The sequence below is a fragment of the Ailuropoda melanoleuca genome, chromosome 7 (assembly GCF_002007445.2).
Source record: "Ailuropoda melanoleuca isolate Jingjing chromosome 7, ASM200744v2, whole genome shotgun sequence".
Classification (NCBI taxonomy): domain Eukaryota; kingdom Metazoa; phylum Chordata; class Mammalia; order Carnivora; family Ursidae; genus Ailuropoda; species Ailuropoda melanoleuca.
In genome coordinates this window covers 31,209,303-31,223,923 of record NC_048224.1, presented here as the reverse complement: position 1 = coordinate 31,223,923, position 14,621 = coordinate 31,209,303, and the positions used below count along the sequence as shown (strand labels likewise).

Here is a 14,621-nt window from a genome sequence, read left to right as displayed (position 1 = left end):
GAGAGGAGAGGAGAGGAGAGGAGAGGAGAGGAGAGGAGAGGAGAATCAAAGAGGCCATACGGGTGGCATTGCTAGGACTTGGAAAGTGACTGGATAGGGGTGAGAAGTCAGAGCATACTGGTCTTTTGGACCCAAGGTTCCTGGGTGAGTGGTGGTGCCATTCACGTAGGAGGGCAGACTTCTTGACGGCTTATCTCCTGACACTCAGCCTTGTGTACTGTCTCACATACCTCTCTGACCCCTTCGGCTTAATTTTTATTTATTTTTTTTAAAGATTTATTTATTTTACAGAGAGAGTGCAGGGGGAGAGGGAGAGAGAGAGAGAATCTCCGGCAGATTCCCTGCTGAGCATGGAGCCCGATGCGTGGGTCAATCCCATGGCCCTGAGATCATGACCCGAGCAGAAACCAACTGAGCCACCCAGGTGCCCCCAGCTTAATTTTTAGAAGCTGCAGTAAAACGTAACTGCCATTGTCGCTCCGTTTATTCATTCTAGTCCTATTTCATGTCCATTTCTTGGTGTCTCTGTCTTTTACTGTCTTTTCTGAGCCCACCATCCAAGACACAGTAACAGACATAATCCAATTCACAAAATGGTTCTGTTTCAAAGTGCACCAGTAAGGCATAGATAAGAACTCAGTAATCATTACACAGTAGGATCGGGGCTGTAACGGTGTCATTGTTTCCAGGCCACCTCACAGATTCCAGTCAGTCCCCAGCATCCCTGGATGTGGTCCTGAGCTGGTGATGCCATGGGTGACTATGGAATTCTGGAAAAAGAGTAATAATGCACACATGGGCCTACTTCTATTCCAGCCCCATATTGGGCTGGAAGTAGAGACCTCCTTCCTTCCAACTACCAATGCAAAATCCTGTTTTCAGGTAAGTTATCTTAAAACCAAACCAGTAAAGTGAAATAAATTATAGGAGGCCTTGAACACCACACCCCACTGTGCAGCAATTGGTTAAATCCTTTAAGAAGATGTTTTCAAAGGCACACAAGAACATAGTCTTGAATGCCTACCTAACTCCATGTGGCCGGATTTTAGGCAAACCAGTCATCTGATCATTGAAGGATCTGATCCCACCTCCCATGGCCCAAGATGGATGTACTAGATTGCATTATTGTTCAAGATATTTTCGGCCTCTCCCGGGAGAGACATATAGTTCCCTGATCATTGGCTTCAGGCTTGGCCATATGTCTTTTGGTACCCCTTCTTGCAGGAAAATTACATAACTCTGTTCTCTTGAACTTAAGGGTTGTTATGTAACTTGCTCTGATCAATGAAGGTAGGTGGACGTGAGGTGTGTCATTTTTGAGCTGTGGCTTTGAGACCCAGCTTGTGATCCACTATCTGTCTCTTTCTCCTCTGCCACAAAACCAGCGATGTCTAGAAAAGAGGCAGTTCCATCTACCTGGGTCCTGGAGTGCGAATGACAGGTTGCAGAGTCTTCACTGATCCATAATGGTTGAGTAACATGAGCAAGAATTAAACCTCTTTTCCTATAAACCCCTGAGATTTAGAAGTCATTACTCTAGTCTGTCCTGACTCATACCGTTTATAGTGATATGGGGCCAGATACCTTGTGAGCATTTTAGAAAATGTCCCAGACTCTCAGCAGATTGCTAGAGCCTTTCTTTTTTTCCTGTGAGCTTAGAAATTGGCCTCCTGCTTTTGCTTTCCATTGAACCTTCATTTTTCCCTTCCTCTGCTCTGCAGGAGGAGTAAAAATCCCTGCCCCATTGCTTTGGCTAGTGCATGGTGAGTGGAATCAATCTATGGCCTGCTTAAGTGAGGTTGTACATGTACCTTTTGTGTTTTGACTCTTGACCTGCCATCCACCAAAGGAGCAAGCCCAGATGTCTGTTCCTTCTGCAACCTGACCTGGAACAAGAGGTACATGGAACGACCTGATTCTGACCCTCAGTCCGGAGCTGAACCCAGCTGAACCACAGCTATCCACAGACCCATGAGCAAGAAATGCATGTCGTTGTCGTAAGCTCTGAAGGTCTGGGCTGCTCATCACCCCAGCAAAAGCTTATCTGTGTAGGTAGGGACCACGTGTCCTCTGAACTGAATCCCAGTCCTTCCCTGATGATCAAGAGAACAGCAGTCTCACACCATATTTTTAAAGCAGGTTATTTCTGAGATGTTGATGATTTTATTGCCCCCGTGGGGAAATTGCCTGGCATTAAAGATTCCCTTGATGTCTGCACCAGGTGCTCCCGTTCCTGACCCACCTGCCAGAGGGGAGAGAGAATCAGGAGCCTGGGGTATCAAGGGACAGGATAATAGGGCCTGAGGGCAGTACCACAGGGGGGCTTGGAGAGGACTGACATCTTTACTTCTCCTGCCCCATACAAATAACGAAATCAAAGGAAGATCATCGTGCTTGTTTGATGAACAGCTTCAAGAAAGTCTTCTCCCTTTGTATCCACCTGGAACATACAAGCCTCTTTTGTGCAGCAAATTTGAAACCAGCCCTGCACGCACACAAGGCCCCTTAGCAAGATTCTAGAAAATAAAGCAGAAATCCACGGGTCTGGGAATACTGGGTGCTTTTAGGGCCTCTCCAGTCATACCTGGATTTAAGAGTGTGCCCCTTGAATATATTATCCCCCTTTTGCTACACAAATGGTAGCATGCTAGACATACTTTTCTAGGTCTTTTTTTTTTTAATCTAGGTCTTCTTTCACTGAAAATATACCTTAACATTTTTCTATATCTGTATATGAAGACTTTGCTTCTTTGAACTTTTTTTTTTTTTTTTTTTTTTTTTGGGGAGAACACTTAGCAAATCTCAGTATTGTATCTTAGCAACCACAGTATTGTCAGCTGTAGTCACCAAGTTATGCATTAGAGCCTCAGACCTTATTCATCTTACAACTAGAAGTTTATACTCTGACCAGCCTTACCCACAGCCCTCCCCTCAGCACCTGGTAACCAACTGTCTGTTCTGCTTCTATGAATTTGACCTTTTTTTAGATTCCACACACAGATGATATCATGCAGTATTTGTCTCTCTCTGTCTTATTTCACTTAGCATAATGCCCTCTGGATTCATCCATGTTGTCACAAATGGCAGGATATCCTTTTTTTTTTTTCTAAGGCTGAATAATATTCCGTTGCGTAGATACACCAGATATTTTTTATCCATTCATCCATCCATCAGGGGACATTTGGGTTGTTTCCATATCTTGGCTATTGTGAATAATGCTGCAATGCTGCATACCTCTTCGAGAGAGTGATTTTGTTTCCTTTGGATATATACCCAGATGGGGGATTGCTGGATCATTTGGTAGTTGTGTTTTTAATTTCTTGAGGAACCTCCATACTGTTTTCCCTCCATACCTCCATAGTGTCTCTACCAGGTTATGTTTCAGCTAACAGTATACGAGTATTTACTTTTTCCACATCTGTGCTAGCATTTCTTATCTCTTGCCTTATTGATAATAGAAGTCTTTAATAGGTGTGAGGTGATATTTTATTGTGGGTTTTGATTTGTGTTTCCGTGATGATTAGTGACCCTGAGCACCTTTTCCTGTACCTGTTGGCTGCTTATATGTCTTCTTTGGGAACACATCTATTCAGGTCCTCCTTTGCCTGTTTTTAAATGAGTGGGTTATTGTTATTATTGTTATTATTATTATTGCTATTGAGTTGTATGAATTCTCTGTATATTTTGGATATGAACTCCTTGCCTAATATGTGGTTTACAAATATTTTCTCGCATTTTATAGGTTACCTTTTCATATTACTGATGGTTTCCTTTGCCGTGTGAAGCCCTTTAGCTTGATGTAGACCCACTTATTTATTTTTGTTTTTGTTGCCTGTGCTTTTGGTGTTAAATAAAAAAAAAAATCATTGCCAAGACCAATGTCAAGAAGCTTACCTCCTATGTTTTCTAAATTGCCTTGGCTATTCGAGATCTTTTGTGGTTACATACTAATTTTAGAATTGTTTTTCCTTTCTTTGGAAAATGCCATTGGAGTTTTAATAGAGATTCCATTGAATCTGTAGATCATTTGGGTAATATGGACATTTTAACAATATTAATTCTTCTAATCCACAACCACAGAGTATCTTTCCATTTATTTGTGTGATTTTCAGTTCTTTCAACAATGTCTTACTGTTTTCAGTGTACAGATCTTTCACCTCCTTGATTAAATTTATTCCTAAGTATTTTATTATTTTTGATGCAATTGTAAATGGGATTTTTTCTTAATTTCTCCATTAGTGTATAGATATGCAACTGATTTTTGTGTGTTGTTCTCATATCCTGCAACTTTACTGAATTCGTCTATCGGTTCTCAGTTTTTTGAGTCATATACCATTGGCGATTAGAGCCAGGTAATTCAGGGACCCATCCCTCAGGTGTTGCTGCAAAAGCTGGGGCACCAGGCCTGTGTATAAGCTCCTTCCAGAGAGACGCTGGCGATCTGGTTTTATCATTGGAGTGAGCCCGTGGGAGAAGGTGGGAGAAGTGCCTATCGGTGCCCTTGGGTTTTGGGGAGAATCTCAGCCAGCTCCTAGATACGTGCTAAGTTAGAAGCTGGACCCTCTGGCAGGAACTTGTAGAGTATGCACTCAAAACCCTTCCAGGGAATGACTAGGGATGGTCATTTTTGCCTGCTCCCAGCATGCTGAGCCCTGGAGGGGATGGAGGTGGCAAGTGCCCATGTCCCTGCAAAGAACTGCTTCTTTGTTTGCTATGGTCCCATTGGTCTCACGGATGCAAGCCCCATTGGCACTCAGAGCTAGATGTTTTGGGAGCCCATCCTTCAGGTGGGAGTCTTAAAATTTGGAGTGCTAGATGTGTGTTCCAAACCCTTTACTCCTCAGGGAGAAGCTGGGAATGGGGAGTTCCCTCCTGGTTGTAGGGCACTGTATAGGGGTGGGTTTATGGCTGGAGTGTGTCTCAGCCTCTCTTTCCAACCTATTTCAACGTGGGTATTATCTCATTTTCCCTGCGTGTAGGGGTTCCTCAGCTAGTTTCTGGATTTCTCTTGGGGAATTTCTCATGGTGTAGCTGTACATTTAATGCGTCCATGGGAGGAGAGAAGTTCAGGAGCCTCCTATGTTGCCATCTTGGTCTCTTCCAAGTTTGCTTGCTTTTAATGGGTACTTTGTATTCCATTCTTTGGATGTATGATAATTTATTTGACTCACTCTCAATTGCAGTATTTTGCTATTACAGATGATGCTGTAAGTCATTTCTCACACATGAGACTATATATCTAGGAAGGAATGTTAGAAATGGAATTGCCACGTCATTAGTGGGTTTTTTTTAGATAATCCCAAATTAATTCTACAGAGGTTATTCTGAGTTATAGTCCCATTAGCAAAATATGTGAGTGCCAATTTGGTAGGCCCTACTTTGCACGGGCCAGGAAGAGTGGATTAAAGGATGAGAAAAAGCTATCTCGCGAAGAAGCAGGGAAAGTGGGGGAATAAAATGCTCCAGATTGTGGGAGTTGTGTGAGCAAAGGCCAGGGGTCAGGTAAGAGTGTAGCATACTCAGTGTTCTGAAAGATGCGTGTGTCTAGACCTACCATGCGAATTGGTGACATGTGGCTATTGATTACTTGAAATGTGACCCGTCTGAATTGAGATATGCTGTAAACGTAAACTATACACTGGATTTCAGAGACTTAATATAAAAAAAATACCTCATTAATAATTTTTCATATTGGTTTCATATTGAAATAATAGTTCTGATGTATTTAAAATATATTATTAAAATTAATTTCATCTGTTTCTTTTTACTTTTTGACTGTGGCTGCTAGAAAAATTTAAATACCTATGTGGCTCTTGCCTCGTATTTCTACTGCAGAGTGCTAGTCTAGAACAGGAATTGGTGAACTATGGGCTGCTGGCCAAATTTGGCTTGCAGCTTGTTTTTATGTGGCTAGAGCACTAAAAATAGTTTTTATATTTTTAAAGAGTTTTACAAAAGAAAAAGTCTAGGAAGAATATGCAACAGAGACAGTATGTGGCCCACAAAATGTAAAATATTTACTGTCCAGCCCTTTACAGAAAAAGATTGCCAACCTCTAATTTTGAGTAACTTGAGAAAGGGCCCATAGAACAAGATGACCGGGAAGGACATGGTCTGGATCATAAAGGGTCTAGTGGACCACTACAAGAAATGTGGATTTTATTAACAGAGCAATGGGAAGCTGAAGAAGGACTTTAAGCAGGAGAGTGATATGATCAGATTTATGTTTTTAAATGATGACTGTGCGCGCGCGCACACACACACACACACACACACACACACAGAGTCCTTAAACACCCCACCCCTGGGGCTGATCTGGACTAAAGAGTGTCACATTCTTGCTTTACCAGAAACTGTCACCAGAAGAGCATGTCGAAGGAGTGTGGATGGGGATCTTACACCCAACACAGATCTCTGCACTCTCATTGTCGTCACATTGTCATGTTTGCGCTCACCAGGTGCTGGCATTCTCCAAGCTGCATGCCTTATCTTGTTGACTGTATTTTGTTCCTGCTTCTAAGTGGGTACGGCTCTCTTGGGTAACAGCAAGCGTCGGGAGAACAGGGTGAGCAGGAAGCCACCTGAACGACTCCATTCCTTACCAGGAGTGTAAGCTGCACCCAGTGTCAGTCCTTGGCTTCTACTGGCAGTGATGCCCATCCACGTGATTTATCAGCTCCAGTGGCCTGAGCAGCTCGCAGGGAGAAGCATCCCGTCTCCCGTACTCTGAACGTTCACAAACCAGCAGGCCTGGGCTTGCCTGTCTTCAAACCTCTCCCTGCTATTTCCCTCTTCAGGTACTACCCAGATCTCTTACTGGTACTGAGGTAGTCTGGCTCACGTCTGGGTCCCACAGTATAATAATGTGCTTCTGATGCTAAAATGAGACTTTGTTGAATTACCATGTCATCACCCTATAGAGAGAGGTGTGGTATTGTACACAATTCCAGGGGGCTGGACAGGCTACTGCTGTAATAAACAAGTCCAAAAATCGTCAGTGACTAGACACAGTGATTTATGTATTACTTCCCACACAGCCCACTCTAGATTGGGAGGCTTCTGGGAGGTGAGCAGTGGGAAGGACCTCTCTTCTATGCAGTCATTCAAGACCTCAGGCTCCCACCCACTGCTGGCCCCACCCTCCTCCAGAGCCCCTCAGTTGGTGACTGGAGAGTGAGAAATTCGGGAAGGCACATCTGCTCTCAACCGCCTTGGCCCAGGAGTCACACCTGACGCTTTGCTCGTATTTTCCTGGCAGGCCCTAGTCACCAGACCCCACCTGGAAGAAGATGGGCTAGGGAATATGGTCTTTCTGTGTGCCCAAGAAGGGGAGGACACGGAAATGACAGCCCGAATGCTGCACCACAACCTTATACAGTCCCTAGGCGGCCCTTCCTTCAAGATAACTCACAAACTAGGCCTTTTCTTCCAAATGTGTACACACTTTGTTATGCTTCTGACATAAGAGGTTTAGGGTTACCTTCTGTTCTTTAGACACCGCTTAGTTTTGCATTGACATTACTGGTGTTATACCGGCTTTGTCGTTTTAATTCTGTTTCTCGGTATGAGACTGTTTTCCCTCCGATCATTAGGCCTACTTACTCCCAAGGTATTATTTGAGTTTGTATGTATGAATATATTTTTTTTAAAGATTGTATTTGTTTATTAGAGAGAGAGAGCATGTGCATGAGTGGGGGGAGGGGCAGAGGGAGAGGGAGAGAGAATTTCAGACAGACCCTGAGTTGAGCACGGAGCCCAACCCTGGTTCGATCCCATGACCCCAAGACCACGACCTGAGCTGACACCAAGAGTCAGATGCTAAATCAGCTGGGCTACCCAGGTGCCCCCATATGGATACATTTTTAAAAGTTTTATTTAAGTAATCTCTACACCCAACATGGGGCTCCAAGTCAGGACCCTGAGACTGAGAGTCCCAGGTTCTTCCGACTGAGCCAACCAGGCGCCCCACAGCTGTGGAGACGTGACTTTCCACCCGCTGAGTGGCTGAGTTGGGAGTCACATGTGTGCCTGACCTCCTGCCTGTGCTCTGAGCCGTCACGTCATACAACATCCTTTCTGGATCTCTGTCTGTCCCTCCCTCCCTCATTGCAAAGCTGCTCATGGACTTTTCTTCAGATATTTCCTCCCCTCCCAAGTCTGGGGCCCTGGAGTTCGCTTGCATATGGGAGATACTGGTTCCTATGGTAGCGCTATAAAAAATTAAACGGGAGAACAATCAGGATTAAACTAGATGCAGTTTTAAGGATAGTTGCATGAGGTTAGAGAAATAAGAATGGAGGATCTTGACAAAGACATCTCAAAGAATCCTAAAGAGTCCTTTTTTTGTTTGGGATGTGCAGAAAAGACAGTTTTCAAGAACTGCTATGCATAGTCAGTCAACCAGTACTTCACACATTTACTTTGGAATTTACTTTCAACGTGTATTTCCTTTGTGTCAAGTCTTGCTTTTTCGTCTGTTTTANGTTTGGGATGTGCAGAAAAGACAGTTTTCAAGAACTGCTATGCATAGTCAGTCAACCAGTACTTTACACATTTACTTTGGAATTTACTTTCAACGTGTATTTCCTTTGTGTCAAGTCTTGCTTTTTCGTCTGTTTTAAGACGCAGGTCTATGTGGCTGCTGCGTTGAAATAAGGATCTTACTAGCCTACCTGGTGACTTTCTGGCACATTGGAAACCCAACTAAGCATCTGTGGGTGTGGCAACTTGGTCGCATACACCAAGATTTCCTTACTCATAGAAATAATGAAAGAATCCCGGAGATCATTAACTGACACAACCAAAGAAGAGTGTCCTGGAGAAAATACTTGGAAGTCTCTAGTAGCTACCGCCTAGAATTAGAATTTCTGGGTTGATATGTGCTGTGTTCTATCCCTGGATTTTTTTGTTTTTTGTTTTTAAAGCGTCTTACCATTCTGTACTTGTCTCCCTCTAGGTTTGACTTGTGCTGATTCCGGCCTGCATTCCAGGATGGTTTGTTCTTGGGACCAGACCTGACCAGAAGTTGACCTCATGAGCACAACAGCCCCTCCCGCTGCCATGCTTCTCCGGAGGCTGCGGCGGCTCTCCTGGGGCAGCACGGCTGTCCAACTCTTGATCTTAACAGTGGTGACGTTAGGCTTGCTGGCCCCCCTCGCCTGTCACCGCCTCCTGCACTCTTATTTCTATCTGCGCCATTGGCACCTAAACCAAATGAGTCAAGAGTTCCTGCAGCAAAGTTTGAAAGAGGGTGAAGCTGCCCTCCACTACTTTGAGGAGCTGCCATCTGCCAATGGCTCGGTGCCCATCGTCTGGCAGGCCACCCCCCGGCCCTGGCTGGTCATCACCATCATCACTGTCGACAGGCAGCCCGGCTTCCACTATGTCTTGCAGGTGGTGTCCCAGTTTCACCGGCTTCTTCAGCAGTGCGGCCCCCAGTGCGAGGGGCACCAGCTCTTCCTGTGCAACGTGGAACGTAGCGTGAGCCATTTCGATGCCAAGCTGCTATCTAAGTACGTCCCTGTGGCCAACCGCTACGAGGGCACTGAGGATGATTATGGGGATGACCCCTCGACCAACTCGTTTGAGAAAGAGAAGCAGGACTATGTCTATTGCCTGGAGTCCTCCCTGCAGACCTACAACCCAGACTATGTCCTGATGGTGGAAGATGACGCCGTTCCAGAAGAGCAGATCTTCCCAGTCTTGGAGCACCTTCTGCGGGCTCGCTTCTCCGAGCCGCACCTCAGAGATGCCCTTTACCTGAAGCTCTATCACCCCGAGAGGCTGCAGCACTACATCAACCCAGAGCCCATGCGGATCCTGGAGTGGGTCGGCGTGGGCATGCTGCTGGGGCCCTTGCTAACCTGGATATACATGAGGTTCGCCAGCCGTCCGGGGTTCAGCTGGCCCGTCATGCTCTTCTTCTCCCTGTATAGCATGGGTCTGGTGGAACTGGTGGGCCGGCACTATTTCCTGGAACTGCGGCGGCTCAGTCCTTCCCTGTACAGCGTGGTCCCTGCCTCTCAGTGTTGCACCCCCGCCATGCTCTTCCCTGCCCCTGCGGCCCGCCGGACCCTCACCTACCTGTCTCAGGTGTACTGTCACAAGGGCTTCGGCAAGGACATGGCACTCTACTCACTGTTGAGGGCCAAAGGGGAGCGGGCCTACGTGGTGGAGCCCAACCTCGTGAAGCACATTGGGCTCTTCTCCAGCCTCCGGTACAACTTTCATCCCAGTCTGCTCTAGCGTGCCAAGAAATGCCTTTCTGAACTTGGCCGCTTCTCGGTGATTCCAACATTGAGTTCTTTATTTGGACATGGTTGCTTGCAGTTATTTCATTGTTACATGTTGTTAGGGATCTAGGCACTGAGACTGCTGAGAACATACATGTCAAGAACCTTGGCTTTGGTAACTCTGGCAGGAGCGGATGTTCGCCCCGAGGCGGGACCCCTCTCCCTCCACACAGCCACACTGCCTCATGCAGTCTGACCCGCCCACCCAGGGGGCATTTAAATGCCAGCTGTGTTCTGCACTCGTCAGCTCTGCTTTGTGATAGAGCTTGTGACTGCCAAAAATACTGTGCACAAAGATATGGCTGTTTTAGGATTTTAAGGGTAGAATTTGGTGAAAGGTGAGATCCTTTTGAATTGATTTCTCTCTCACGGGGCATGAGAATGGATGTATGCCTAGAATATATGTCCAAAGACACAGGACTGTATTGACAGGTTCCACTTGTTTCTTTGACCTGCTGTAGTAAAAGCTGGTAAAAGTCGTTCCAGTGCCTGGCAACTTGGAGACAGGTGATCTCGCTTCTGTTACGTGGTGTTTCTTTTCCATGCATCTGTAGTGTACTGATGGTCAGTGTTGTTAGTGAGAACTTTAAGGCACAGCAAGATCCGGAAGCGCCTTCTGGATCATCAAGGTCAGATTGCTTATGTTCAGTAGTGATTTCATACTGAATATTTCCATCATATTCTGATTCTTTGAAAATTGGACATTGCAGAATGATGTCAACTGGGTGAGCTCTTTAGTAATAGCATATCCTTTCCCCTAATTTTGCTGGCTAATCATTCACCCTCATTTTTTTTTTCCTTCTAGGTATCATGACATTAGAAAAGCAAAAGCGTAGACTGTGAAGTTGGAAGGGCCTCAATTTTTATTTCAGATCTCTTGCATGTCCTAGTGATGTGCACTTGGGCAAGTCATGACTGCTCTGAGTCTCAGTTTCTTCACCTGTAAAATGGGGATGGCGATACCTACCTTTGAAAGTTGCCTTGAGGATTAAATGACAGAATGTATGTAAAACACCCAGCAAGTGCTTAGCTCATGGAAGGCACTTGGCAAATACTAGTTCTTTTCTCCCCTGTAATAAGCATGTAACACTCAAGTGTATCTTGGATAAAGATACTAGTGGTACTGTTTCAAGTGTGCAGTAGGGCATCGAGCTCCCACCCGGGGAGTAGCCATTCTGGACCAAACTGCTAGAATAAAGGCTGACTTGTCCTTGTGATTTGTGAAGGAGATGTAGGTCCGCTTTCACCTGGGGCCACCTCCAACCAAGCCAAAAATAATGGTTTGTTCAAACCGGAAATGATCGAGCTTATTGCAAGATGAACATCTGAAAACTATTCTCCTCCAAAGTTACACTTAACTGTCCTTTGACGATATATATCAAACCAGAGGCCAAGTCCTCTCGTGAAGATGGATGTCTACATCGGAGTTCAAGTGTTGACAGGTTGTTTCAGCCCCATGTCTTCGTTTGCTTTTTAAATTTCCAGTGAGCTTACTTCTGGAGATCCCCCATGAGAGCACTGAGACAGTAGCTCATGGCACACGGAGTTCCACACCATGCTTTGCAGATGGACAAACTGAGGCCAGGGAAAGTGAAACAACATCCCCAGGTTTGCTCGGCTGGACAACGGCAGAGCTGAGGTGGGAACGTGGCTCCTCTGACTTCCAGCTCCTGTACTTTTTTCTTAACTACATTCATTTTCTAAATATCTGTGTAGTCAAAGTCTCTTTTGTAAAATATGATTGTAACCTGGATGGAACAATGTCTCTGTAAGCTCCTGTGGTAGAAACTCATTGTCCTGTTGGTCTTGGGGAACACGCAGGTGTACGTGTGTGTCGTGTTGTTATTGTGAGACGTCATGTGTCACTCAGGAACGTCTGAAGTGAGTGGAGCTACTGGATGACTTGTTAGGATGTTCAGATTTTGCTGTTTGATTCATTCTGTCCCAGTCCATGGCTCATCCCATGTTAGGGAACAGAACCACCTGGCCTACAACTCATTCAAGTTTGTTGCATTAATGATGGGATCTCCTCGTGAATGTGTTTTGCCCACCAACAGGAGAGTCACATCTAAGCTAGCCAGGCAGAAGATAGGGAATCATTGCTGGTTTATATTTCTGCTCTTTCTGATTCAGTTGTCTGCTGCATGCAGATATCCCTACCCTTGACTCCTTCATTCTGGATGGCTAAAGCCATCTTTGCCGTGTCTAATTTCTCTATCTGTCCACTAAGACATCTTCCCCTGTAGATCTTAACTAGAGCCTGCTGTCTTTGGATTTTCTGCAGATGCAGGCTCAGTTCTGCTATTTTATCCCCACCCTCTTCTAGATCTCTCTCCCTTTTGTCCCTCCCTGGAGTTCAGTTTTTGTATGCGGTCCTTGATTAGGACAGCTGACAGCTTTACACCAAAGCTGAAGTCTCGTTTAATCCTAAGCCAGGGGGCTGGAGAACTAAAGGCCTCTTTCTATTACAAGGGGCATAGGTCACCAGGAGGGTGAAGGTCTCTGACAGAACGTGCTCACCTCACCCTTCAGGGGTTAATAATTGTCAGGCCTAAGGAGTTCCCTGTTGTGACTGGGTATATTTGCATAGACATATCAGTTCAAACACAAGCACTTGTTCCACGGAGGTATCCTGAGAAGAGTTTTGTCATTCTCTCTCATTTCTATGGATGGATTTTTCTAACGTGAATAGTATCTAAACTATACACACACACACACACACCCCATCTTGGAGTCCCAAGGTAGCCGTTCACAATTATGGGCTGTTTGCTTAAAAATCCAAAACTGACTTTGTTGTATTTCTTAAGTGGAAACATTTGAATTGTGCATTCCTTTTTATTGTTGTTAAAAAAAAAAAAGGGTGAGAATACAACTGTGTGACTGGAGAATACAAATCAGATTAATATGATGATAGGATTAATCTAATTTACCTCGGATACACTCCTTATCTGGTTGAATTTATTTAATTGGTAACTTAATTTGGGTAGAGAGGCGTTCTAATTGGAGTTGATTACTGTGGGATTTTAAATAACCTACAATACATTGTGAGTTACAGCAGTACACGATATGAAGTTGGCTAATTTTAAGTCACATGAACCACTTGGATATTTTTATCCCAACTACAATGAATTTGCTTAGAAATGCTCATTAACTGGCACGGGTTTTGTTTTTGTTTTTAGGTTGGATTTTATTTGGAAAATCTTTGGAGGCTGTGTCAAAGATGATTGAAAATGTAATTAAAAAGTACTTAATCTATTAGAACTGCAGTGGGAATGTGCTGTGGCTTCCAGCTCACTCCAGGACTTGGGTTGTAGCATTGTCATGAGTCATCACTCTTAAGATTGGGGATTTTTGGTTTAGAACTTAACAGATTTTCTTGATCTTTTCCCTAACATCCTACACAGAAATGTGGATGAATGAACTGATTCAAAGGAGGCATCTCTATTAATAATTTGGGGTAAAAACAGATGGAAATCCAAAGCCAAATGATGAATTTATCCAAAAGAAGCAAAGAACAGATGGCCTAAGGGATGGGGTAGCTTTAAGATGTCCAAGAGATGGGAGAGGAAGACAAAGATGTAAAATGAAGCAGATGATCTCAAATTTGTCACCTGTTTCTGTGTGTCCCAAACCCCGTAGGTAATACTTCTTTTAAAAAAGGTTTTATTTTTAAGTATTCTCTACACCCAACATGGGGCTCAAACTCACAACCCCGAGATCGAGAGTCGCATGCTCCACTGACTGAGCTAGCCAGGTGCCCCGTAATAAATTCTTCCTGTGTGCGCCACTGTCATGAAATCTTTATAGGACCAGCTTATGGAGAATGCACAGGAACTAAATAATGAATAGTCAATGTTCTAGATAAATAATTCATTACTTTGCTAAGACCTGGCTTCCTACTGCATTTAGAATAAAATTCAGCCCCCCTACATTGACCTCCAGGCCAGATGGGGTCTTGCCCCTGCAAATTGTCTGACTTCATGTCTTATTACCACTCCCTTCCTTGTTCTCCAGGCTCTAACCACACCAGCTTGCTTTTACTTGCTTAGACTTGCTGTACTAATTATTACTGGGAGGCCTTTGCATGGCCATCCTCTCTATCTGGAACACTTTTCCTTTGGCTGAGTCTTTCCTATAATTCAGGCCTCAACTTAATTTTAATCCCTCCCAGTAGACTTTCCATTCTCTCTAAAGCAGCCTTCCACCTTCCCGACCCCCAGCCCCATCTATCACTTACCCAGTTTGATTCTCTTCAAAGCTCTTGTCATGACCTGAAATTCCCTTATTATTTTGGGATATTTCCACCTCCTTCTCCCCACAGGATATAAA

The 14,621-nt window shown here is 44.6% G+C and overlaps 1 protein-coding gene across 4 annotated transcripts in view; it reads left to right on the top strand.

Annotated features, from left to right (window-relative positions):
* Positions 1–13,015, top strand: part of PGAP4 (post-GPI attachment to proteins GalNAc transferase 4) — a 16,725-nt gene extending 3,710 nt beyond the window's left edge. For 2 of the 4 annotated variants that reach the window (XM_011233873.3, XM_019807199.2), the window contains exon 2: positions 8,957–13,015. In XM_011233873.3, coding sequence (XP_011232175.1) covers positions 9,034–10,245 — 1,212 coding nt within the window. In that variant the 5' untranslated portion in view covers positions 8,957–9,033 and the 3' untranslated portion in view covers positions 10,246–13,015. Of the gene's footprint in view, positions 1–6,242; positions 6,798–8,956 lie in introns of those variants that run through there. The other 2 variants (XR_004626523.1, XM_019807201.2) reach the window with 2 other exon arrangements.
* Positions 13,016–14,621: the final 1,606 nt, after the last annotated feature.